This window comes from Patella vulgata, chromosome 1 (genome assembly GCF_932274485.2).
Source record: "Patella vulgata chromosome 1, xgPatVulg1.2, whole genome shotgun sequence".
Taxonomy (NCBI): domain Eukaryota; kingdom Metazoa; phylum Mollusca; class Gastropoda; family Patellidae; genus Patella; species Patella vulgata.
The window spans coordinates 75718589-75740230 of NC_065879.2; the positions used below are offsets into that span (position 1 = coordinate 75718589).

Below are 21642 nucleotides of genomic sequence, written 5' to 3' on the forward strand. Positions count from 1 at the left end.
CAAATTATACGAAACACGGGTTTTAGGGTTGCATATTGTTCTATTTCGCAAACACACATTTTAGGCAACTATACATTGACCTTATTTACGCCATAATTACCAGCTTATTGTCCCCCGCACTTCGAAGAAAGCAGGGGAATATTAAAATGTGTTCGTCCGTCTGTCTGTCTGTCCGTCACACTTTATGGGACACAATAACTCTTTGTCTAATTGAACTACAATGTTCAAACTTGGTGTAGGTGTTTATTAGGCCAATGCCTTGGAGTTCGAAGATGGGCATTTCGGCGTAGGGTAAGCAGAGATAAGCAATTTGATTGGTTGATGCTTTGGGACACGATAACTTTAGTTCTAATTAAGTGAGAGTAATGAAACTTTGTGTATAGTTTCATTACACCAATACCTTGATTAAGTTCGATAATGAGCATTTTCTGCTCAGGGTAAGCAGTGATAAGCAATTTGATTGGTCGAGACTTTGGAACACAATTACTCTCATTCTAATTGAGTTAGAATGTTCACATTTGGCATAGGTGTCTATTAGGTGAATGCCTTGATGGAGTTCGAAGATTAGAATTTTTGGCTTAGGGTAAGCAAAGATAAGCAATTTTATGGGTTGATATACATGAGGCACAATAACTTTAGTTCTAATAAAGTGAGAGTGAGGACACTTGGTGTATAGCTTTATTACATCAATACCTTGACTAAGTTCGATTATGAATATTTTCTGCTGAGGGTAAGCAGAGCGATAAGCAATTTGATTGGTCGAGACTTTGGAACACAATAACTCTCCTGCTAATTGAGGTAGAGTGTTTAAACTTGGCGTAGGCATTCATTAGGTGAATACCTTGATGGAGTTCTATGATGAACATGGTCTGCTTACGGTAAGCAGAAATGAGCAATCTTATTGGTTGATGCTTCGAGGCACGATAACTTTGGTTATAACGAAGTGAGAGCGATGAAACTCCGAATATAGATTCATTATATCAATACCTTGACTAATTTCGACGGTGAGAATTTTCTGCTTAGGCTAATGAGCGATAAGCAATTTGATTGGTTAAGACTTTGGAACATAACAACTCTGCTTTCAATTGAGGTAGAATGTTTAGACTTGATGTAGATGTTCATAAGGTAAATGTCTTGACTGAGTTCAATGATTAACATTTCGAGCTGAAGCTAATCTTGATTCTATCTGATAGAGAGTAATGAAACTTAGCGTATAGTTTGATTGCTTAATACTGTTGAAAAAAATATAAATGTGCGATTAATTAATGTATGTCATCTATTTATTTTGGGATTTCGGCAGGGGACATCCGCCTCACTGCTGGCTTGTTTTTTCTAGAGATGGGAGCCACGGTGGCTGAGTAGGTAAGACACTGACTCGCTAGCAGGGAGGTAGGAGTAGCGTGTTCGATCCCTGCACTGGCCGAGAAAGTTCATCGGGATTTTCCGACGTCGTTTCCCCTTGTCAGTGGTGCAGGACGGAGGGCACGTAAAAGATCCTTTAGCAGTTGGAATTCGATATAAGAGTAGGTCATAGAATGGTGTCGCTGCCCGGGCAAAATTTCCCTCATAGCACACTGTATGGCGTATGCCCGTCTTCATTAACCCTGTCGGGGCAGAACAGTAGGACGTTCAACCCCATTTCATTTCATTTTTTATCTTCTAGAGATGGAAAAAATAAGACTGGAATCTGTTCAAGGAAAAAATTAGTCCGGTTATATCTGTTGTGTAATTAGACTCTATTTCTTTCAAGTAAATATTCCCATCCTATTATATTGATCTTTTATTATTGAAAAAAGAATTCAATATCATTTTTTAAAAGGTAACAGATATTACGCACTGAATAAAATATACTAGATTTTAAATAAACACAATATAGAATTTGAATGGATAAACTCCAGTTCTCTAGCTGGCACGGGTGACTTTGCTACTAATGGGCGCATTATGGAGTCTAGCTAGCATGCGTGCATCTGTATCAAAAACAGCCTCTTTTGACCAGTCAATGGTCTTATTACAAAGCGTACTATTTATGACTTGATATGACGTTATGTGATAGGAATCTGTTCTCCCATTTATAAAAAAAACTAATAATATTACCACACGGTTGAAACCCATTAAGAATATTAATGTTGAGTGCTAATAAGGCACAATCATATTCAGGACACAGCCCACAACTGAAATTAACATAAAGAGACATATCACATAGCGTCAGTTTAGTAACTCTGATTGTGTAATGGCGATTCCCCATCAAAAACAAATAATCATCTTTGTCCCCAACGTTTCGTCGTCGATATGGACGCTACTGGCAGACAATTTATCGCTGACGAACCATCGGTGTTGATATAATCTATTTCCAAATGAATGCATTTAAAACTGATATTGACTGTTTAAGCATTTCGTGGGGACGGGCATAATATTTAGTTTTGTAAAAGCAATGAGAAATGCTCTAGTGCACGACATATCATGGCAGACGAAGCTAGACATTATGTGACGCGGCATCGCAATCTGTAATGTAGAAGATGACTGGCCTTTAGGTTCACGTGCAGTATAGATCTACGTGTGAAGACACATCATACCGCCTCGATAGCATGTGCTTTGTTTAAATCAAATGTAATATCACATTCTGGTCCGATCAGAATTGGTAACATTTACTTATTTTATGCCTTGGCATACTATTTTATTTGCCCATTTGTTTTAGAATTTAATTTGCGGAAGAAAGTTAATACAGAGAGCTAATTAACTCGCCCAGGTGTCATCCCGTCATAGGCGTACGACCAACGGGGTCAGACAGCTGTCCCCAACTTTCGGGCAATCTCACTTTTCGGGCAGACGGTTAAAGTGAAAACAAGAATTGTTATTTCAACTAGTGGGCAAAATAAAGTGCCTGAAATCTAATAAAACAAAATTTTACCTTTCTTTTAATTGAATACCGCGAATTTGTACTGAATTGACAATGGATTAAAATATTTTTCGGGCATCGATTATTATTTGTGAATGCAGCTGCAACAGTCTGATTGGATGGTTCGATTAATAGTGTGATATTACCGAAAAAAGATGTGCTTCTGATATCCAATATTTAAGACAAAATCAACATTTTACCCTTGGTACACGAATCGTGTACCATAATGCGTTTCAGTGCCATTTGTATCAAGGGACTCGAAAAACGAGGCTATTCGATTAAGACTTCTGGCGTATTTCGCCGAACATAATTGATTTGAAATTAAGAGTAAAAACGGAAACGATTGAATGTAAACCAGTTTATATACATGCATATTACATTATTATATGCGTTGCGACCCATTTGTGTCAATTTCTAGTTCTCAAATATTAACAAGTTCGCCTCTTTAAATTTTCAAAATTTTATCCAATTGGTCCCGTCTCCGTGGACTGTTAACGATTGATAGGTTGATTGGAATTCGCGTAAGCCACCTAAATTAGGCTATATTAGACCACTTTGAACTTGTTGTATTCATGGGCTGGAATAGCAAGAAAACGCCTTTGCGGCAGTTAGATTTTCAAAATTTTCTCCCGACGGTCCCAAATCTGTGGACGATTGATTGGTTGCCTGGAATTCGCGTCAGCCACCTACATTAGGCTATATTAGATCACTTTGAAGTTGCTGTATTCACGGACTGGAATAGCAGGAAAACGCGTTTGCGGGCGTCAAATTTTCTAAAATGTTCTTGGGGGGACCCCTACACGGTAAGCTCCTCATTTCGGGTTCTGCCCCCTAACAGTCATCGAGCCCATCCGCCTATGCATCCATTTCAGTTTGGCGAAATCGGTGTGGTGTGCGCTTAGTGTTTTTGCGGACGGTTTTTCTGCAACACGCTCACGAAAACCTTGTACCACTGTCTTGAATAGGTCCAAAGGTCCGTGGTAGACATATTGAGATACTGGTGCTAACAAGGATTGTGATATCCCACCCCGCCCCACCCACTCTTGAATTCTTGCCAACCTGTCGCACCCAATTTGGGTAAGGGCAATAGCATTTGGACATTATTACCACGGACCCAGTAGGATACAAGTATATCCGGTCTATGTATCAACAACTACTGTCGTGTTGGACATTGGCGTGGGGTAGAAAGGGTGGGGTGGGGACTTTAATGTCAACTCAAGAAATATAAACACATTCTGCACTCCTTTCAAAACTCCTGCAAAAAACAATTACCACAACTCTATACATAGCACACAATATTGGTGAAATGAAACCACGAAAATGTCAATTTAATTAATATTACGTATACACCTTTTGTAAAAGATAAAGGGTAATATATTCAAATGTATGTAATGATAGATAAAGATAGCATTGTGAAATTTAATAAAGGGTTAGAGGACCTTACTACGTTGGAAAAATGCTATACCGGTTGTGATACATGCTGCCGAAGGATGATATCTGTGAAATGGTGTATATTTTAGACAGTGACATTGATTACTTATGAATTTGGTTTTAGAAAAGATCCTGTAAAAGGAAAGAGAACGGAGCAGGTTCTACGGCTATGAATAATTCACTTTTAATGATTTATAGATTTGAGGATATGTAAAATAACGAAGTAATGATTGATTTCAAATCAGGTGATACAATCGAAATAAAAAGGTTTAATTTGTTTAAATAGGAACACTGGCGGATAATCGATTTTGAAGTAAAAATGGCAAATCCAAAATGTGTTTTTGAATTTAAGAAAAAAGCTAAATTTACACCATCAAATGATAAAAACTGTCTACGTCCAGAAAATGTCAAAAGCAAAGAAGATATAATTGAGATAAGAAATGGAATTGATGGAATTCCTATTCATGCAAATAGCAATGTTCGCCACAGTGAAAACCAGTTACACGAATTTGCTCCCACTGACGTGGGTTCAGATGGAATTCCTACAAGTAAACTAAGCATCATGGAAATTCAAACCGAAGAAGCTACAATTGAAGAAGCTGAAATTGAACAAGTTCTACAAACTCTGGATGGTATTAACAATTTTGAAAGTTCTGCCAATGAGGTTAAAATGGAAAATCTTCATAATGTCACAGCTGATGGCGATGTAATGAATGCTGTTATTAGCATTGAAATTAAGAATAATGAGATCTCAACCCCTGACGTTCAGATGGATAACGTGACAGTCAATAACCTTCTTTCCAGTGATCTTGCAAACACTGAAGATACTTCAGACGAAGTTGAGAATACCTCCGTACACAGTAATGCCGTTTCATTAAGTGGTGATGAAAATGAAGAGTTTCCTACGAGTATAGGAAAGGATGTATCATCTAATAAAACTAAAACGGATGAAAATCCCACCAGCATTGAAGATAACGCAAATGATGTTGAAATTATTGGGAATTACACTGGTAACGTAACTAACGCATCATCTAATAACAATAAAACTGATGAAAATCCCACCAGCATTGACGATAACGCAAATGATGTTGAAATTATTGGAAATTGCACTGGTAACGTAACTAAAGAAGAATCTATCAATGGCATTGAAAACAATAAAGCTTTAAAAAATGACGTCGAAAGAAACTTAGAAAGTGGAGATGCTAAAATGGATAACAATGTTAACCATCAAGATACCAGATTGATTGAGCCTAATGAATCTGAAAACCTATCACATGAGGTAGTTCTGAAAAACACCGATCTGTTGCAAACCGTTCAAAATATCCACTCAAGGAGTATAACGTTACTAATACAACCGACAGAGACAAAAAATACTGGGATATTAAATAGCGGCTACCGTGATGGCGAAAGTGGTAATTATGCCTATGCTACTGGTGCTAAATTCGGAGATACTGGTACTGAGGATACCGACGACTCATTTTCTGGTGACCAGGTTAGTGGACCGGGTGCTAATTGTCAGCCCAAAGATTGCTCAACGTATTATACCGGGTCGGAAAGGCTGGGGGATTCCGATCAGCTATTTGATGGAAATCTTTTTAATAAGAAAAACCCAAAGAAGAAGAAGCGAGTATCTGTAGTGAATGAAAATATGCAACCAAATGAAAATCAATCCGGGGCGGACAATTTAGGTTTCCTTTCGGACGATGATAGCATAGATACGGTGGTTGATATTTCGTGAGTACTTGTGTTTCATTAAAATATTTCATTACCCAATAATTATAATATATATATAAAATTATGATACAGTATATACCTCGACTCTGGGTCAAGTGGCGTGCTTTCGATTCTCTGCTTGTGCGTGACAAGGAGTGGAGTCGCCTGTCCAACTTGGTGGGTTTTCTCCGGGTCATCCGGTTTCCCCTCACTTCTAAAGACGCCTACAGAATACTAATGTATCAAGTGGACGTTAAATCCCATTTCTCTCTATATACACCTCTACTCTCAGATAACATAAAAAGTAACATAATTGAAATTCATTTTCTTATAGCAAATTACCAAGGAGAAGCATTAGATTCAGCATTTACTCCGCGCTTAAGTTCCCTAGTGAACCAAAATGGCAGAGGAAGTTATGTGCCTGTGTTGTTGTCTTCTGTGGATTCTGGAATTGCTTTTTCTCCATGGGAATAGCGTTCTCAATGGGAACATTTCTACCTGCGTGGCTGGATGAATTTAACGATGGACGAGCTAAGACTGCTATGATTCAGTCAGTTCTTGTAGGCGTAACGTTCGGTGCAGGTGAGTAATAAACTCTGGGTGGAATTTAACATCTTTCTTGCCCCGTCATATACTGGTTGGTATTTAACATCGGGCTTGATCGGTCATATACCGGTTGAGCACATCTATAGCCCCATGTACAATGTTCTTGACACTAATACCGTTTGTTCTGTGACTTGTCCTGTCTTCAAAAGCCCGGATGGAGCAGAAAAGTAGGACATTAAACCTCATTTCAGTTTATTTCTGTGACCTGTGGGTAAAGAAATCAAGCTTGTTTGAAGGTCCATATCTTGTTTGACTTAGTATGCTACAAGAAAAATAATGAAGTCATACGATGCTCTCGTAAAGATAAGGTCACGTGAACTTTCAATTGCACATATAGTTATCTTTACTAAGATGTTTTGCCGGAAATATAATATAATATCTGGATACTTTCTGGTTTGACACAACACGCTAAGGAAGCTGGCATATATGAGATCAGTTGTATATCCAGTTCCATAGACTCGCCGGTTGCTGTTGTTTTTTTATTTTCTTTATAAACAAACCCAGCAACCTAACAAACAGATTTGAATATGTTGAAATATGTTTTGTCCATTAATAGAATTTCACTTTATTAAATGTGGACTTTAATAGCTGATGGATTTTATCGGGGATATTTCAGGAATATTAATTGGTATATCAATAGACAGATATGGGGTACGTCTAACCATCTTTGTTGGTTCACTTATGTCTTGTTGTGGATTTCTGGGTGCCATATTTTGTCCAAGTACAACCACTTTATTACTCAGCGTAGCTATTTTACCAGGTAAGTTCCGGCGATAAGATAATGCGGCGTCTTCTGATGTGTATATAAACCACATCCTGTACGTCTTGTACGGACTTTCTGTGAATTAAGTATTCAAATTGCTGGGATGTGTTGAAGCTGCAGTATTGGTGAGAGCATTCACCACAGGCCATTGCGTAGACGACATAGGCCTACACTAAAACATCATCCAGCTAGTTGTCATCCACGCATGCTATTTTGCTCAAATTAATAAAATCATTGTAGTCTGTGGAGATATGTTTAGTCCATACTCCTTGTAGTGCGTCGTTTGATTATACCTAATCCCACTAAACACTGCTTTAACGAAAGCAAATTTCTGTTCCAAATTATGACTGGTTAATGGTCCGATTAACAACCAATTACTAACTGCGTTAGAAAGGCATTACGCTTAAAACAGAGCTCCAATTTGAACAAAATATGTTTGCATAATGTTACGTCATGACTCACGATTTTATTATGTCTAATTAACCAGTGCATAGCAGAACATTGCAGAAAAAACAATTGCTTGACACACGAGGCTATCGAATCGAAAACAATGTAAACAATACTGTTTGGAGACGAACATACTTTCACCGTTTTAATACCTTAAATCACTGTCCAAAGTTTTAGGGAAGACCCAGATTAAACGAAGGACTGTCATGTTGCTGTACTTGGGATAGATTTGATTGAACGGGAAGAATAGACAAACTCCCTCAAAAGCTCAAGTATCAGAAGCCAATCCAGCAATGGCCAGAGAGGGAATTCTCGGGCCATTGCCTCAGGAATATGTGTGTAGTCTGGAAAAAATTTCTTCCCATTTTCACGTCTTCACTATCCCAGTCGGAGCAGAACAGTAGGACGTTAAACCCCATTTCATTTCATTTCTCTCCATTTTAACCATAACTATTACCAAATGAACACAAAGAGTACAATAAAAACTGTAAACGTTTAACAAAATTAACTACCAGCAGTACGCACACACGCCAGTACATATAGCTATCTGGGTTCTTAGAATAAAAGATTTTTCTTATATTTTAAGGATTGGGATTAAGTGCAGCCCAGTTGGGAAGTATTGTAGCTGTTTCTATAGCGTGCAAGAGATCGGTCAGTGTCGCTATTGGGTTGATCACTGCTGGTGGAGGATTAGGTAGCAGCATTTTACCTTACTTTTTCCAATTCCTTATCGACAATTATGGATGGAGAGGCGCTTTCTTTGTCATAGCTGGCCTCTCATTGCAGCCTTTGGTGTTCGGATTTTTGATGACGGCATTTATGGATCAGGTGACAGCTAGCCGTGGTCATCGTCTTGAAAAAGAGGTAGTAACCGCTAAAGAAAAGATGAAGCTGATGTGTCGACCTGAATTTATTACAGCAGTAGTATGTGTATTTACCGCCTTTTCCGCGGCAAATGGTTTTCTTTTTATAATCGTTGACTATGCCAACACCAAAGATCAAAATGGCGTCTTTTTTCTATTCCTAATGACAATTATCAGCACGTGTGGTCGACTTGCATTCGGGTTTCTGAATTTGTTGTCGTTTTTTAATAGTCGAATTTTACTAACGATTGCTGCGATTCTATCTGGGGGATCCCTGATTTGTCTTGGCTTTGTCACGCAATACGCGAGAATTCTTGGTATTCTTGTCGTCCTCGGATTTAGTTATGGTGGACAGATTGGTATATATGGCGTTGTTATCCTGGATCTGGTGGGTCCCCAGACCTTTTCACTTGCCCTTGGTTTGTGTGCTACTTTGAATGGTACAGGAAGTGCTATTGGTGGTGTTATTTATGGTAAGTCTCGGACATATCACATCCTATTTTAGTTCAGCTCTCGCCCTGTACGTTCAGGGACGGTGTTATTGAATCCTTGGCGAAAACATTTGACTTCCGAGTCAATTTTAGTGGGCAACTTTTTACTGCTAAACGGTCGCGTGTCAGTCCCTGTGAACGCCTGACAAATGTAACTGAACATCTTAGTGAGAAAATAAGACCTTGCTTACCTCGCTAGAACCAGTATGAGCGACACAACACGCTGTTAAAAAATACGTTTAGCAGTAAAAAGTTTCCCAGTAAAATTGACTGGTAAGCCAAACTTTTTCGCCAAGTATTCAATAACACGGTTCCTGAACGTACAGGGCGAGTGTAATGAGACCTACGTTCAGAACTGAACTAATCCTATTTGTACACCCCTGGTTACCTACATCATTCATTACCAGAACTTATCGAATATCCTCGAATATTCCTCTAGCATTATATAGGCTTTGCGGCCGTCAACCGTTTTTGTGCACCATTGTGAACATCTCATACCACCACTGAACAAGGCATGAAAAGCAACCTGTAAGTAATGAAAGAAAGACAATTTTAGAGGAGAAACCCGCCAATGTGAAGGTCAATAGCTGATCTGCAGCGGGACCGTTTTCGACTACGGTCGTCAAATCTTTTTTGGGCCTATTTTTGCTTGGGCCGTACCAGCTGCCTACACTGCCTTTTCGGTTATCCGCCTCTGGTGGTGGTGTTGGTGGTGTGGTATTCCGATAGGGCAAGTTTACTTTTGCGCCGAGCAGGAATCAAAAAGTCGATTTACCGTTCTCATTGACGGGGTATTTCTTTAATAAATGTTTAGAATCCTATATCGTGTGTGACTGCAAGACCGCACCTGGAAACCATACGATTGTTTTTGATGGAACGGTTTATTTCCATTCTTGTTGTCTGCTCTACCAGGAATTGATTTACGTGACTGATATCAATCATGATAATATTATTAACATAAAATCTTTTAATTTGTTTGCAGGTTTGTTGTTTGATATGAGTGGTTCGTATAGTCAACCCTGTATTATAATGGGTACAGTATGCTGTGTTTTTGGAGTACTTCCCATATTTGGTTTTTTCTATAGTAAAATCAAAACAAACTGTAAATCAACAATTACTAGTGACTAATAATATAGCAGATTACATATATATTTAGTGAATAAAACTGGTTATTTAATTGTAAAAGCATATTATTAAAATATATTTACCCATGTCCTGTGCAACTGGAGATCTGTGATACCCAGCTGTCGATAAAGCGAATACAAATTTACAGTTCCTAAATTCCACACTATCCGTAAGTGGTTTTTCAGACCAAATATGGGATAGTGTCTTTGTATTTTAAAAGTTTAGGTTCAAAGCAGTCGTTTTGTATCACAGTTTCGGCTGTGTACATCTTGGTCTTAAGACATTTCTTTATAGGCCGGTTGATCGACTCCAGAGCAACCTACCAATCGAAACCTGCAATACACAAAATTCAGCAACATCTTTTGAATGGCTTCTACTATCGAGACATTGGATTGTCTGTCAACAAGGAGTATAATTATGCTGTCATCGCAGGTCAAGAAGGCACTTTTCTTCAACATTATGGCCTGGATCAGTTAATTAATGTCTAATTAATAATTTAGATAATATTTCAGGCCCGAAGAATGGCCTGCAATAGGCAGATTTAGCTCTGCTTGTTTAACATTAATTGTTATTTTAGATGTTACTAGAGACACCATCCAAATAAACGGAACGACAATAATATCTAATTCCAGGTCATAATACATGGGAAATGAAACAGGGTTTAATGTCCCATTATTCTCCACCGACTGGGGCCTAACTGCAGCTGTAATTACGTTTGAGAAAAAACTCTTTGTTTTAAATATAATGAATAAAGCGGGTTTAAAACCTTATTCATCTAAACCAATCGGGACAATGGCGCCACGGCCAAGCCTTATTTCAATTTCCAGTTGTCAGATGATATTCGGCATGCTGCTAATGGTTGATATAGGCCTCGGGCTTTTGTCCCATCCATTTCTTGGTTAGTGAGTCAGTGCCATACACATCGAACCAATGGGAAAAGAGGTTATTCCACAAATATAACTGACGCACAAGGAAATTGACGTCGCTTCTATTTCACCTGGTTAGTTACAGCAAAAGCGTAGCTTGACGAACAATTAATGGTCGTCCTGCCCAGTAAGGATTGCGTTGGTATTTCGTAGCTAAATGAAATGAGGTTTAACGTCCTACTTTTCTGCTCCAATGGGCTAATGTAGCCGGGAATGAGGGAATTTTTTGCACAGACAGCGAATTCAACTGCCAAGGGATCTTTTACGTGCACGCCAATGTGTACGCGGGACCTCGGTTTTTCGTCCCATCAGAACTACTATACGTTGTCCCTTGCCAGACCCCCAGTCCTGCACCACCACTGACAAGGATCAATCACGCCGGAAAATCCCGATGAACTTTCTCGGCCAACGCAGGAATTGAACACGTGACTTACATGTTAGCGAGCCAACGTTTCACCTACAAGAATTCAGGAAATGCGCAGAAGATGGTAAAACACAGGCGGTGGTGTTATGAGTACTTTAATTCAATATATACAGATAGGTTAATAAAGTAATGTATGTTAATATGAATTATACCAATATACCAATATCAACGTTAAATTAATCAAATTAGTAAATCCATGCCACAACTATAAAATAGACTACTTCTATACTGGCTTTATAGAAACAAATTAATCACTAACCAACAAGAATAGTAAAATTATCCCAAATTAAAAAAAAATCATAATTAATACAAAATATATAATTTGTATTAATCATTAATCAACCTTTAATTACAATAATTGCTAATATGCATATTAAGCTAGGTTATATAAAACACTCGAATAATACCCCTTATTTCCTTACGGATAATGCCATTGGGTTAGCAAATAAGTTTGGGATTCAAGGCTTACAATGTTTTTACACTATGTAAATCTTAACATGGCTTGTGTTATTGGGCCTGAGAAATAATATTGGTACGTTTAAGGCACTTTAATCTTCTAAAAACTAAACTGATTAAAGCACAGATCCTATTTCGTTTCGTGTTTTATAGTTCAAAATTTAGTTTTACTTGATTTTGCTACACTAGGATCAGGAAGAGTTGTTATATAACCGGCGTTCTGGATGATGTGAGGGATTAGCCAATGTAACGGTCTGTTACGGCGAGTTTTTGGGGTGAGGTGCACAGAACTGTGGGTAAACCACTAGATATGTCAACGTTGATTGATTAATCAATGTCCGGCGCCATATGGTCAAAAGCCGTTCATATGACATGACACCTGACGCGACCTTCCACTACAAAGGGCCAGATCTTCATGTAGTGTAGGCCATCGAAAGTATAAAAAGACGAAACGAAATATAGATTTGTATTTTAATCGGATTGTCTTAAAACAACACTCCAGTTTTAAGGAACTTTGTGATTTTTTGCCAGCAATTAACAAACATTTTATATGAAATACTGTTCTGCTTCCACTGAGCTAATGAAGACGGTCATACGCCATACAGTCTCCTATGGGGGAAATTTTGACCGGGCAGCGGCACTGTGGTCTACTCTAATATCGAAATCCAACTGCCAAGGGGTGTTTTACGTGCTGTCCTTGCCAGGCCCTCCCTCCTGCACCATTGGCGAGAGGAAACCCTGTTGGAATCGAACATGCGACCATCAGGCTAGCGAGCCAGCGTCTTAGCCACTTAGCCACCGTGGCTCCATGTTTTATATGTATATTCTGTTTCTAGTATGGTTCTTATGGTTACCACGTAAAATAGGTATAATAAGGTTGACTTGAAAACGGTACCTCTATGTATTTAGAAACATCGTTAGAAATAATAATATTCAGATATACCCGGTACATCTTTTGTTATACAAGCAGATAATTGAAAATTGCAAGTTTTGTATCCTTCGCAGTTTATATATTAGCATACATGTAACTCTACATTAGTAAATATATTCATACAAACAAATCTAAATGCCCACATGCATTAGAAGAAGCGCTGATGAACCGAAGTGAAAGCATTAGCTCGCCGACCATCCTCGATTACAAGGCATTATATTTTGTGAAATAATAAAAAAAAAGAATACTGTTAATAAAGTTCCAATTACCATGTAGTCATTATAAACATTAATCTTATTATAATTACGTCTTTGTTTCGTTTTGTCTCCCAGCCACCTTACTAACTACCAGTAAAACTGGCGATTACAGACAATATGTAAATTATGCAAGAGCTAAATCTGCCTATTGCCCGTGTTCATTATGGAAATGTGATATAAGTCTCGTCTATCCAGTACTGTTGTCACGATACAAATAATCTAAGCTAGGAATAAAGTAATTTGAATGACATTTTCCACATTCATTTTTCATTATCTATTTTGGAACTAGTTTGTAAGAGCGGTCAGCTCTTTATCTAAATCTCACATAATGCATCTCTGTTGCTGAAACATCGTACATTCCTACAGGGATGACGTCATTAATATGACAAATTCAAATATTAACGTGCTTATAACCATGCAACTGTAGTAATTATATCATGTAAAAACAACCATTTTTTGAATGCTGATAGTTCTATTCCATTAATAGGAATTCAAATTTAAAGATGATAACATCCATGCCATTGATGGCAGGGTGGGGTGCGAGTGGTGAAGGGGTGGCGTATTGAGAGTTGAGACAAATGAAATAAGAGAAAAGGCTGCGAAAGAATATTACATCTCAATTTATCAGATTTCATTGACATAGTCTTAAGACTTATTGTCCCTTCATCGTCTTAATATAACTTTGTCGTGCCGGATGTTCGTCAGCAGGTCGATTAATGGGAGTCCAGACTGGTACACCGACAAAATATCGCTTGGCTTTTATATAGTTCTGAAATAAAAAAAGGTTTACAAATTAGGTTAATTTCTGCTTTATTTGGACATCGAAAGGCGGAACAGTTAACCCAGAAAGTGGAAGGGTTAGTACAGAAAAGTTGGAAATTAAAAACCATTTCATTTCTGGGGTGTTAGGTAGCCGATGGATTTAACGCCTGCGCCTTATATCATAATGTCTGTCATTGAATCAAGTGGCGTGGTTCTCCGGTTTTCTTCCACTACTAAAGATCCCTGCGCAAGCGAATTATTGAAATATAATTTTAAAGAGTGATTATCGGCTTTTGTATACACTTCCAGCTTTAGTCATATGCGATATGTGACCCAAGGAGGTCTCGTGTTCGGAATGAAATAGAGTTTAACGTCCAACTGTTGATCTACTCCGACTGGGCTAATGAAAACGGAAATGTGTACGCGGGACATCGATGAACTTTCTCGGCCAACACTGGGAGCGAACCCGCGATCTCCAAGCGTCCTACCCACTAACCCACGGTTGCTCTCGCATGTGCTAACTACCTGCGTTGGTCGAGAAAGTTCATCGTGCCCCCCCCCCCCCATTATCAGTGGTGTACACACTGGCATGCAGGTAAAAGATCCCTAGTTAGTTGGAATTCGATACAAGAGTAGGTCGTAGTGCTGCTGTCCGGACAAAATTTAGTTCATTGTCCGTCTTCATTAGCCAGGTCAGAGCAGCAAAGTAGGACGTTAAACACCATTTCATTTCATATGCAATATATTATACCTTATCGTCCAGTGTAAACCTGTGGTATATACCAGCAGGCAGGGTTATCATGTCGTTTTTCTCTACTTTAATACGAATCCATTTTTCATCAGAGTCTCGAACATCAAAGTAGCCGCTACCATCCAGGATATATCTTATTTCTTCATCAGAATGCAGATGCTCCATAAAGAAAATCTTCAGCTGAAAAGATCGAGTAGTAACGGGGATAAAACTCAGTTTTCCTCAAGGTATAAAAGACAACAAAAATTCCAAGATTGCGACGAATAAACTTCTTACTAAATTAGTAGTAGTGGGTGCAAGAATCCCTGGAACTGTGCAGGTCAGCGTGAATCGCAGTGATACCGATGGAGCGAAAGGGAAGCAATCCTTCGAAAATAATTCCAGAATAAAATCCCCTAGCTGTGTGTTAGCAGTGTTGCCATGGGATTTTATTTTGGTATAAAATAAGTGTTGATTGTTTTATTTTTCATGGAACTGGCAACCCACATCATATGGTCGTCTGAATCTTCATAGAATTTATAAATAGTTCTACTGAAATGCTGCTGTTTCTAACACTGGGGATTTAGCGAATCGTGAATTCCCTGCTTGGATTTGCAAGATAGCTATCTTAAGCCAACACTTGCTCTGACTAAGGATACCTATCCCCATCCCCGGAATATCGCTACCCCCGCTCTCCTAACAGTTATGTCGACTGAAATTTCGGCAGATAAAAAATAATCAAATCGACTTCGGGTAGGCTATATTGTGATTTCAATAGAATTCTAACAAGCTTTAGTGCTCTGGAGGTCTTGGTTGGTAAACAAAAGTTGACTGGCTGCAAGTCTATAAATAAAAGTAGTAGATCGGCTGTTTTCTTTTGTAATAGACTGGACCAGAGTAGCAGAAATCTAAATAAGGGCGGGGCTTTCCATAATTGATTGACAAAAGCATGAGCTCAAAACAAACTTATGCTGAACTCAAACATAGGTGTAGAATCACCCATACCTTTTCGTGATAATTAGGTAAAGCTTGTTCTGTTATCGTAATTTCATCTTCATACGAATAATCTTGTTCTTTACGGATTTGTTTTAACTCCTCGTTGGTTTCGTAGGTGTCGGAATCAATCTTAAAAAAGAGAGAAAACAATGTCAATAGAAATTACAAATTCAGAGAAAGGTTTTGATGTAACGAAAAAAAAAACAACCCAAAAAAACAAAAAAACAAACAGGCCCACAGCAACAAAGCCGTCAATAAATATCGCATTATAATTCTTCATATAAGAAGACAAGAATATTTATGCTGTAAAATATCACTGGAACATTGATAAGGGAAATAACTCAAAGTAATCCGCTAGTTTCAAATGAGTTTACAAATTTTGTCTGGGCATTTAATAATTATGACAAAGAACAAGTGAAAATTTTAGAATAGATGTAATAGTTATCGTGATTCACGTGACTAACCTGTCACTCTCTTATCCAAGACCATCCCAAACTTAGGCTGCCTATCTACAGCTAGCTCCGGAAGTATGACGTAGATGGGTCGCTGCGTGCAGTATGATCCAAGACCAATCACGTTAAATGATTAAAACATGTACACTAGCATAGACGTACGATGGGTCGCTGCGTGCAGTATGATCCAAGACCAATCACGTTAAATGATTAAAACATGTACACTAGCATAGACGTACGATTCGACGGGGGGCAACTGACCTTCGGACAATATGACATTTCGGTCAGACGGCAAAAGTGAAAACAAAAATTATTATTTCATCTACATGTACTTGCAATATAAAGTGCCAGAAATCTAATAAAGCACTAATTTTACTTTTAATTGAGTACAACGAATTTGTACTGGATTTAATATGGATTGAACATTTTATCTGGGGTCACTGTATTATTTGAAATTTTGCTGCAATAGTCTGATTGGATGATTGGAATTCAGGTCGGCAAAGATTGGGATTTCGGTTGCAAACCGATTGGAAACTTTGAAGTTGCTTAAACATACATTATGCAAGAGCTAAATCTGTCTTTGCAGGTCTTTCTTTAGGTCTGAAATGTTATCTAAATTATTATTAGATATTAATTAACCTATCCAGACCATAATCAACTCTAGATGATATGGCTAGCCAGCGATCTGTAGTGGATTATGAGCCGATTTACTGCATAACTTTCCTTCACGATTTAACGATTAAATGGATAATCGTACTGACTTTAGTAATAATGAACGAGGCTAGGCGGAAATTTCATTCGCTTAGTTCTGAGTTCATAGTGGATCAATTTGAATGAAATTTTCAGCCAATTGCCTTTATGTTATCTAGTTTTAAACTATTATAATGAAAACTGCCCGCTCTTTATCCAATCTCCCATAATGTATCTTTAAATCACGTGAATAGCAGAAAAAAACGCATTTGCGGCGACTAAATTTTCTCGAAGAGCGAGAGACACCCATATCCCACAACTATCGATTGCTTGTTTGGAATTTGGGATTCGGGTAAGTCACCTAAGCTAGGCTATATTGGACCACATTAAAGTTGCTGTATTCGCGGGCTGGAATAGCAGAAAAACTGGTTGATTAGAATTCGAGTCAGCCACATAACTTAAGGCTATATTAGACCACTTTGAAGTTGCTGTATTCACGGGCTGGAATAGCAGGAAAATGCGGTTGCGGCTGCCAAATTTTCTTCTCTTTTTGGCGGGGGGGGGGGGGGGACACGGTAAGCACCGCTCCTTCGCTTTGTGCAGACGACCGACACCGCCGTCTGTAACCCGCAATAGCAATATTCGGGCATTGCAGGTTTTGCCCCCCCCCCCCCCCCGCCCACCTTCCTCTAAAATTCATCGAGTCCGTACGCCGATGCGTCGCGGGATCATTTTGTATAAGGTTATCTGATATTACTAGATTTATCCTTGTAAGAGGACACCGGTGAAACACCCTTCATAAAAGGCTTCTGGTTATTAATTTTTTTTTAAAAAAAGTCAAGTCAAGATCCCATTGTATAAATAATGAATTACACCAACCATATATCTATCGTTGATGTTATACATTGCATACGTATATAATTTCACACACTGTCTTTATATATTATTATTATTGGCATACTTATTCAACAAGGATGTTACTCAAATATCTATTTTATTTTTACACATGGGACGGCGGCGTTAAGGAGCATAAAAGGTCTGACTATTCTTTTTATTCCTGCAAATCAGTGAGGTGTTACAATAGTTACATAGAAATAGAAGATGTTAATACAGCCGTCTTAACGCTAGGTTCCCACTATCATTATTCGCGCCAGGAAAACGCGTTTACGGCCGTCAAAAATCCTTCGCCTCGCGCAGAAAACGGGCACCACCCTCTGTAACCTGACATCTGTTCGGGCATTTCAGGTTCTGTCCCCCTAACATTGATGGAGCACGTACATACATATACACCCGACAACGAGCCCTACGTGCATTCGTGCCACCACAATATTTACAATTACATCGGTGCCGTTACGGCACTTGGGTTACGGTAGAATTAGGTCACATTACCTGGGATGACGTGATACGTGAGTATTGTGGTCTTACTACAAGTGTGATTTAGTCCACCTGTCGCAAGCGACATTTAGTTTTACTTGGTACCTGTAAGACTTAAAAAATGCCTGTCCGCGACAAGTAGACAGGCGAACATTTCGAGCCACGTGGCAGTGTGTCAGGGTCTTCTAATTACCGGATATCACTACCCTGTCAGGTTAGTGTTCTTATTTTTAGTCCTACACTATGAATGCACTATTTATAGTTTTGTTTCAAGGACTACTTGACAAGGTTCGGTGAACTTTATCAATAAATATAACTGCACACACTGTGGCCTACTTATTTGACTTGCCAAGTTGCGTCATTCTTTATTCTAGGTTACATTTGACAAAGAAAGATAACATAGTCATACAGAGTATAAAACGGGCTGCTTCACGGTTCCAAGGAATAAAACATATTCTTTATGCTTAAAGTGGGCTCAAACTATAAAAGTAAAATATACTCCAAACTGGGAATATAGAGAATCAAAGCAAAGCGTGAATTTTTCTATTTGATATGGATCTTTACATTTTTATGTTTACTTATATATTTTGTAATCAGATAAGCCCGTATAGGTTACTTTATAATCCTACTAGACTGGTCTTAATGTCTGTCTCTTTTACATAGCCTTTTAGGTGACTAAAATAAATAGGACATGGTCTTGTTGTCTCTGATTCGGGGCTATTCACATCCAATCCCTGATACGTTCAAGTTCGTATCTTTATAGTGAATTCGATAGCGGACCAATTAACCTAAACATTTCCACAATCGTTAAGACTCCAGTCTAACAGGACGCACAGGACACCTCGACGCGATCGATTAAACTAGACCAGTGATTTGACCGTCCTTGAGCTTGAATATGAAAGTTTGAAGCCCACACACACCCACGAAAAAACAGACAACAGCAGACACAGATCACACTGTTAGACGCAGTTCGTTCGTTCAATAGTGGTGTAAGGTTCGCTTCCACAAAGGTGATATCGCAGATATCAGTTGTGTTGATTCCAGCGTAGGGTAGTATATAATGGGAGGAAGAAAATAGATTCAGTCCCCACCGTTTGTTTAAAAACACATGAGTTAAACATACATGTACATTATGCAAGTGCTAAATCTGTCTATTGCAGGTCTTTCTTTAGGCCTGAAATGTTATCTAAATTATTAATTAGACATTAATTAACCTATCCAGACCATAATCAACTCTAGATGGCATCGCTAGCCTGCGATCTTTAGTTGATTATGAGCCGATTTACTGCATAACTTTCCTTCATGATTTAACGATTAAATGGATAACCGAGACTATACTGTTTATCGTACTGACTTTAGTAATGATGATCGATGCTAGGCGGAAATTTCAATCGCTTATTTCTCTGTTCATAGTGGATCAATTTGAATGTCATTTGAGTTATCGACCCCGTACATAACATAAAACATTTAAAACGAACATATATACTTTATGTATGTAAGGAATACCACAGCTGTTAAAAAATCCATAAATAATTTCAAATTAATTTTAACACAATGTTTTGTATGCCTGCTGTGGTGAGCTGTGCTGAATTATCTATCTCGATTTCCTAATGTCGTGGTTTGACTCGGTACCAGTCCAGTATTTTTTTTCATATGACTTATCTCAGGCCTCAGAATGTTTTCTGTGACATTATAAATATCTTACAGTAGTGATATCTGTAAATTATAATAGGACATGTTAAAGGCTCAATACCACTCTTGTTGTAACTGAATAATATGTCCCAATCTTTATTCTAGTCAACAAATTGTACTATTTTACAATATTACAATTAATTGGTGATACAAATTTCATCTTAATACACCTTATTTAAAAAATTTGAAAAATTCAACATAATGGTTTGAAACGTCTAACGTAAACCTTTTCAAATGAAACTTCGATTTAAAAATATTTTCGAACACTCTGGACAAGTAAAATAGGATGTAATGGATAATTTACACAATAGGTAGGACATTTAAACATCTAGTACTTAGATAGAGATATTATTTATTTTCTGGAGCTTTCAAGCCAGCAAGAGTGTTATTGTCGAATTTGAAAAAAAAAAAAAAAAAACTAACCGAGGTCATATAATATATTTCTGACTAACCCAGTAACCGAATCAGAGATTCGTAATAAAACAATAAATAATAGAGTAACATTAACATAGGGGTAAGCTTACCGTCAAAAATAAAAAAAAAACTCCAAAAGGCAAATATCAATACAATTATTAAAATATAGTCGACTACATGTATAAATTAATGTTATTTTGGACTGTCCCCAAGGGACCTCTCCCAGATGTGTACATCATTGACAAGTGGATAAAACAAACTAGAATTTTTTGGCCTGAACGGCTATCCATATTCTTTTCACTTTATTAAAAACAAAATTACCTCCCAATACATGATCCCAGTTCTTTTCTTTAACTCGGCTAAGTCAACATACTGCGGTGGGTCAGTTTTATGTTCCAATCTTTGGTCAGTCCCATCATCGTTCATAATCCATGCTTGAACCATTTTAAGGGGTTTTATAAACAAGAATAAGCTGCTCGTATGAAACAAACACGCAAAATTAAATTTGGCCTTGACCCCGTCGTGCACTTTACTTGCGGTGGAAAGGTTGCCGTATATTGCCGTATACCTTAACGCATGCGCTTCAGAAAATCGAACGATTCAGTCAAATTTTGGAATAAAAAATGAAACGAAATACGATGCATTTATTGCGGTGTGGATGCTTTTAATCTTTCTAGTGATTTCGAACACTGGATCTAGATCCACAATAACCAGGGCAGTGCCAGATGAACGATTTTTAAAGTAGTTGGATATTGTCAGTTTCGGAATTGGATATTGCCAGCTTTGTAGCAAACTGATCTCTCAATACTAGGCTAAACCATGGACCTTATGGCTAAACGTTCCCAACCAATTCGATCTTCTTGTCTGTTGGCCATATCGGACGGTGGGATTTTCATTTTGTTCGGTTTGGGTGATTTTTGCTAAAATTAATTTGGATTTAGACTTAAACGTAATTACTATTTTAAGAAATTGTTTCGCCTTGCTCAACGAGTCATTTATAAATATAAAATGTAGCCATATAAAGCTTCATTATATAGATCTACAACCTTGATTCGATCTGTTTGGGTATACAATAATTATCTGTACTACTCATGAGTTTCCATATATATCATATAAAATGTCAGAAGGTACAATAATAAGCATGCATATAGGCCTACTATATAAACGTGAAAAGTTTATTTGCATTTACCAAGCTTCGTACAG

The 21642-nt window shown here is 38.0% G+C and overlaps 2 protein-coding genes across 2 annotated transcripts; one reads left to right on the forward strand and one right to left on the reverse strand.

Annotated features, from left to right (window-relative positions):
• Nucleotides 1-4334: 4334 nt before the first annotated feature.
• Nucleotides 4335-10395, forward strand: LOC126808696 (uncharacterized). Its single transcript, XM_050533617.2, has 5 exons — nucleotides 4335-6061; nucleotides 6375-6622; nucleotides 7263-7406; nucleotides 8443-9192; nucleotides 10193-10395. The coding sequence occupies exons 1-5, from the start codon at nucleotides 4647-4649 to the stop codon at nucleotides 10336-10338; spliced, it is 2703 nt and encodes a 900-aa protein (XP_050389574.2). The 5' UTR covers nucleotides 4335-4646; the 3' UTR covers nucleotides 10339-10395.
• Nucleotides 10396-13933: 3538 nt separating this feature from the next.
• Nucleotides 13934-20983, reverse strand: LOC126808737 (acireductone dioxygenase). Its single transcript, XM_050533676.2, has 4 exons — nucleotides 20761-20983; nucleotides 15827-15946; nucleotides 14843-15022; nucleotides 13934-14098 (listed from the first exon to the last, which is right to left on the reverse strand). Exons 1-4 carry the CDS (start codon nucleotides 20881-20883, stop codon nucleotides 13982-13984), a joined length of 540 nt encoding a protein of 179 aa, XP_050389633.1. The 5' UTR covers nucleotides 20884-20983; the 3' UTR covers nucleotides 13934-13981.
• Nucleotides 20984-21642: the final 659 nt, after the last annotated feature.

Bases quoted from the DNA above. Each gene is read 5' to 3' on its own strand.
- LOC126808737 (XM_050533676.2), bottom strand. From the start codon at position 20,883: ATGGTTCAAGCATGGATTATGAACGATGATGGGACTGACCAAAGATTG. The intron at 15,947-20,760 runs GTAATTTTGTTT...CTCTTTTTTAAG, and splicing joins CTGGGATCATGTATTGGGAG to ATTGATTCCGACACCTACGA. The intron at 14,099-14,842 runs GTATAATATATT...TTTTTATTTCAG, and splicing joins GGTTTACACTGGACGATAAG to AACTATATAAAAGCCAAGCG.
- LOC126808696 (XM_050533617.2), top strand. From the start codon at position 4,647: ATGGCAAATCCAAAATGTGTTTTTGAATTTAAGAAAAAAGCTAAATTT. The intron at 6,062-6,374 runs GTGAGTACTTGT...ATTTTCTTATAG, and splicing joins GATACGGTGGTTGATATTTC to CAAATTACCAAGGAGAAGCA. The intron at 6,623-7,262 runs GTGAGTAATAAA...GGGATATTTCAG, and splicing joins AGGCGTAACGTTCGGTGCAG to GAATATTAATTGGTATATCA.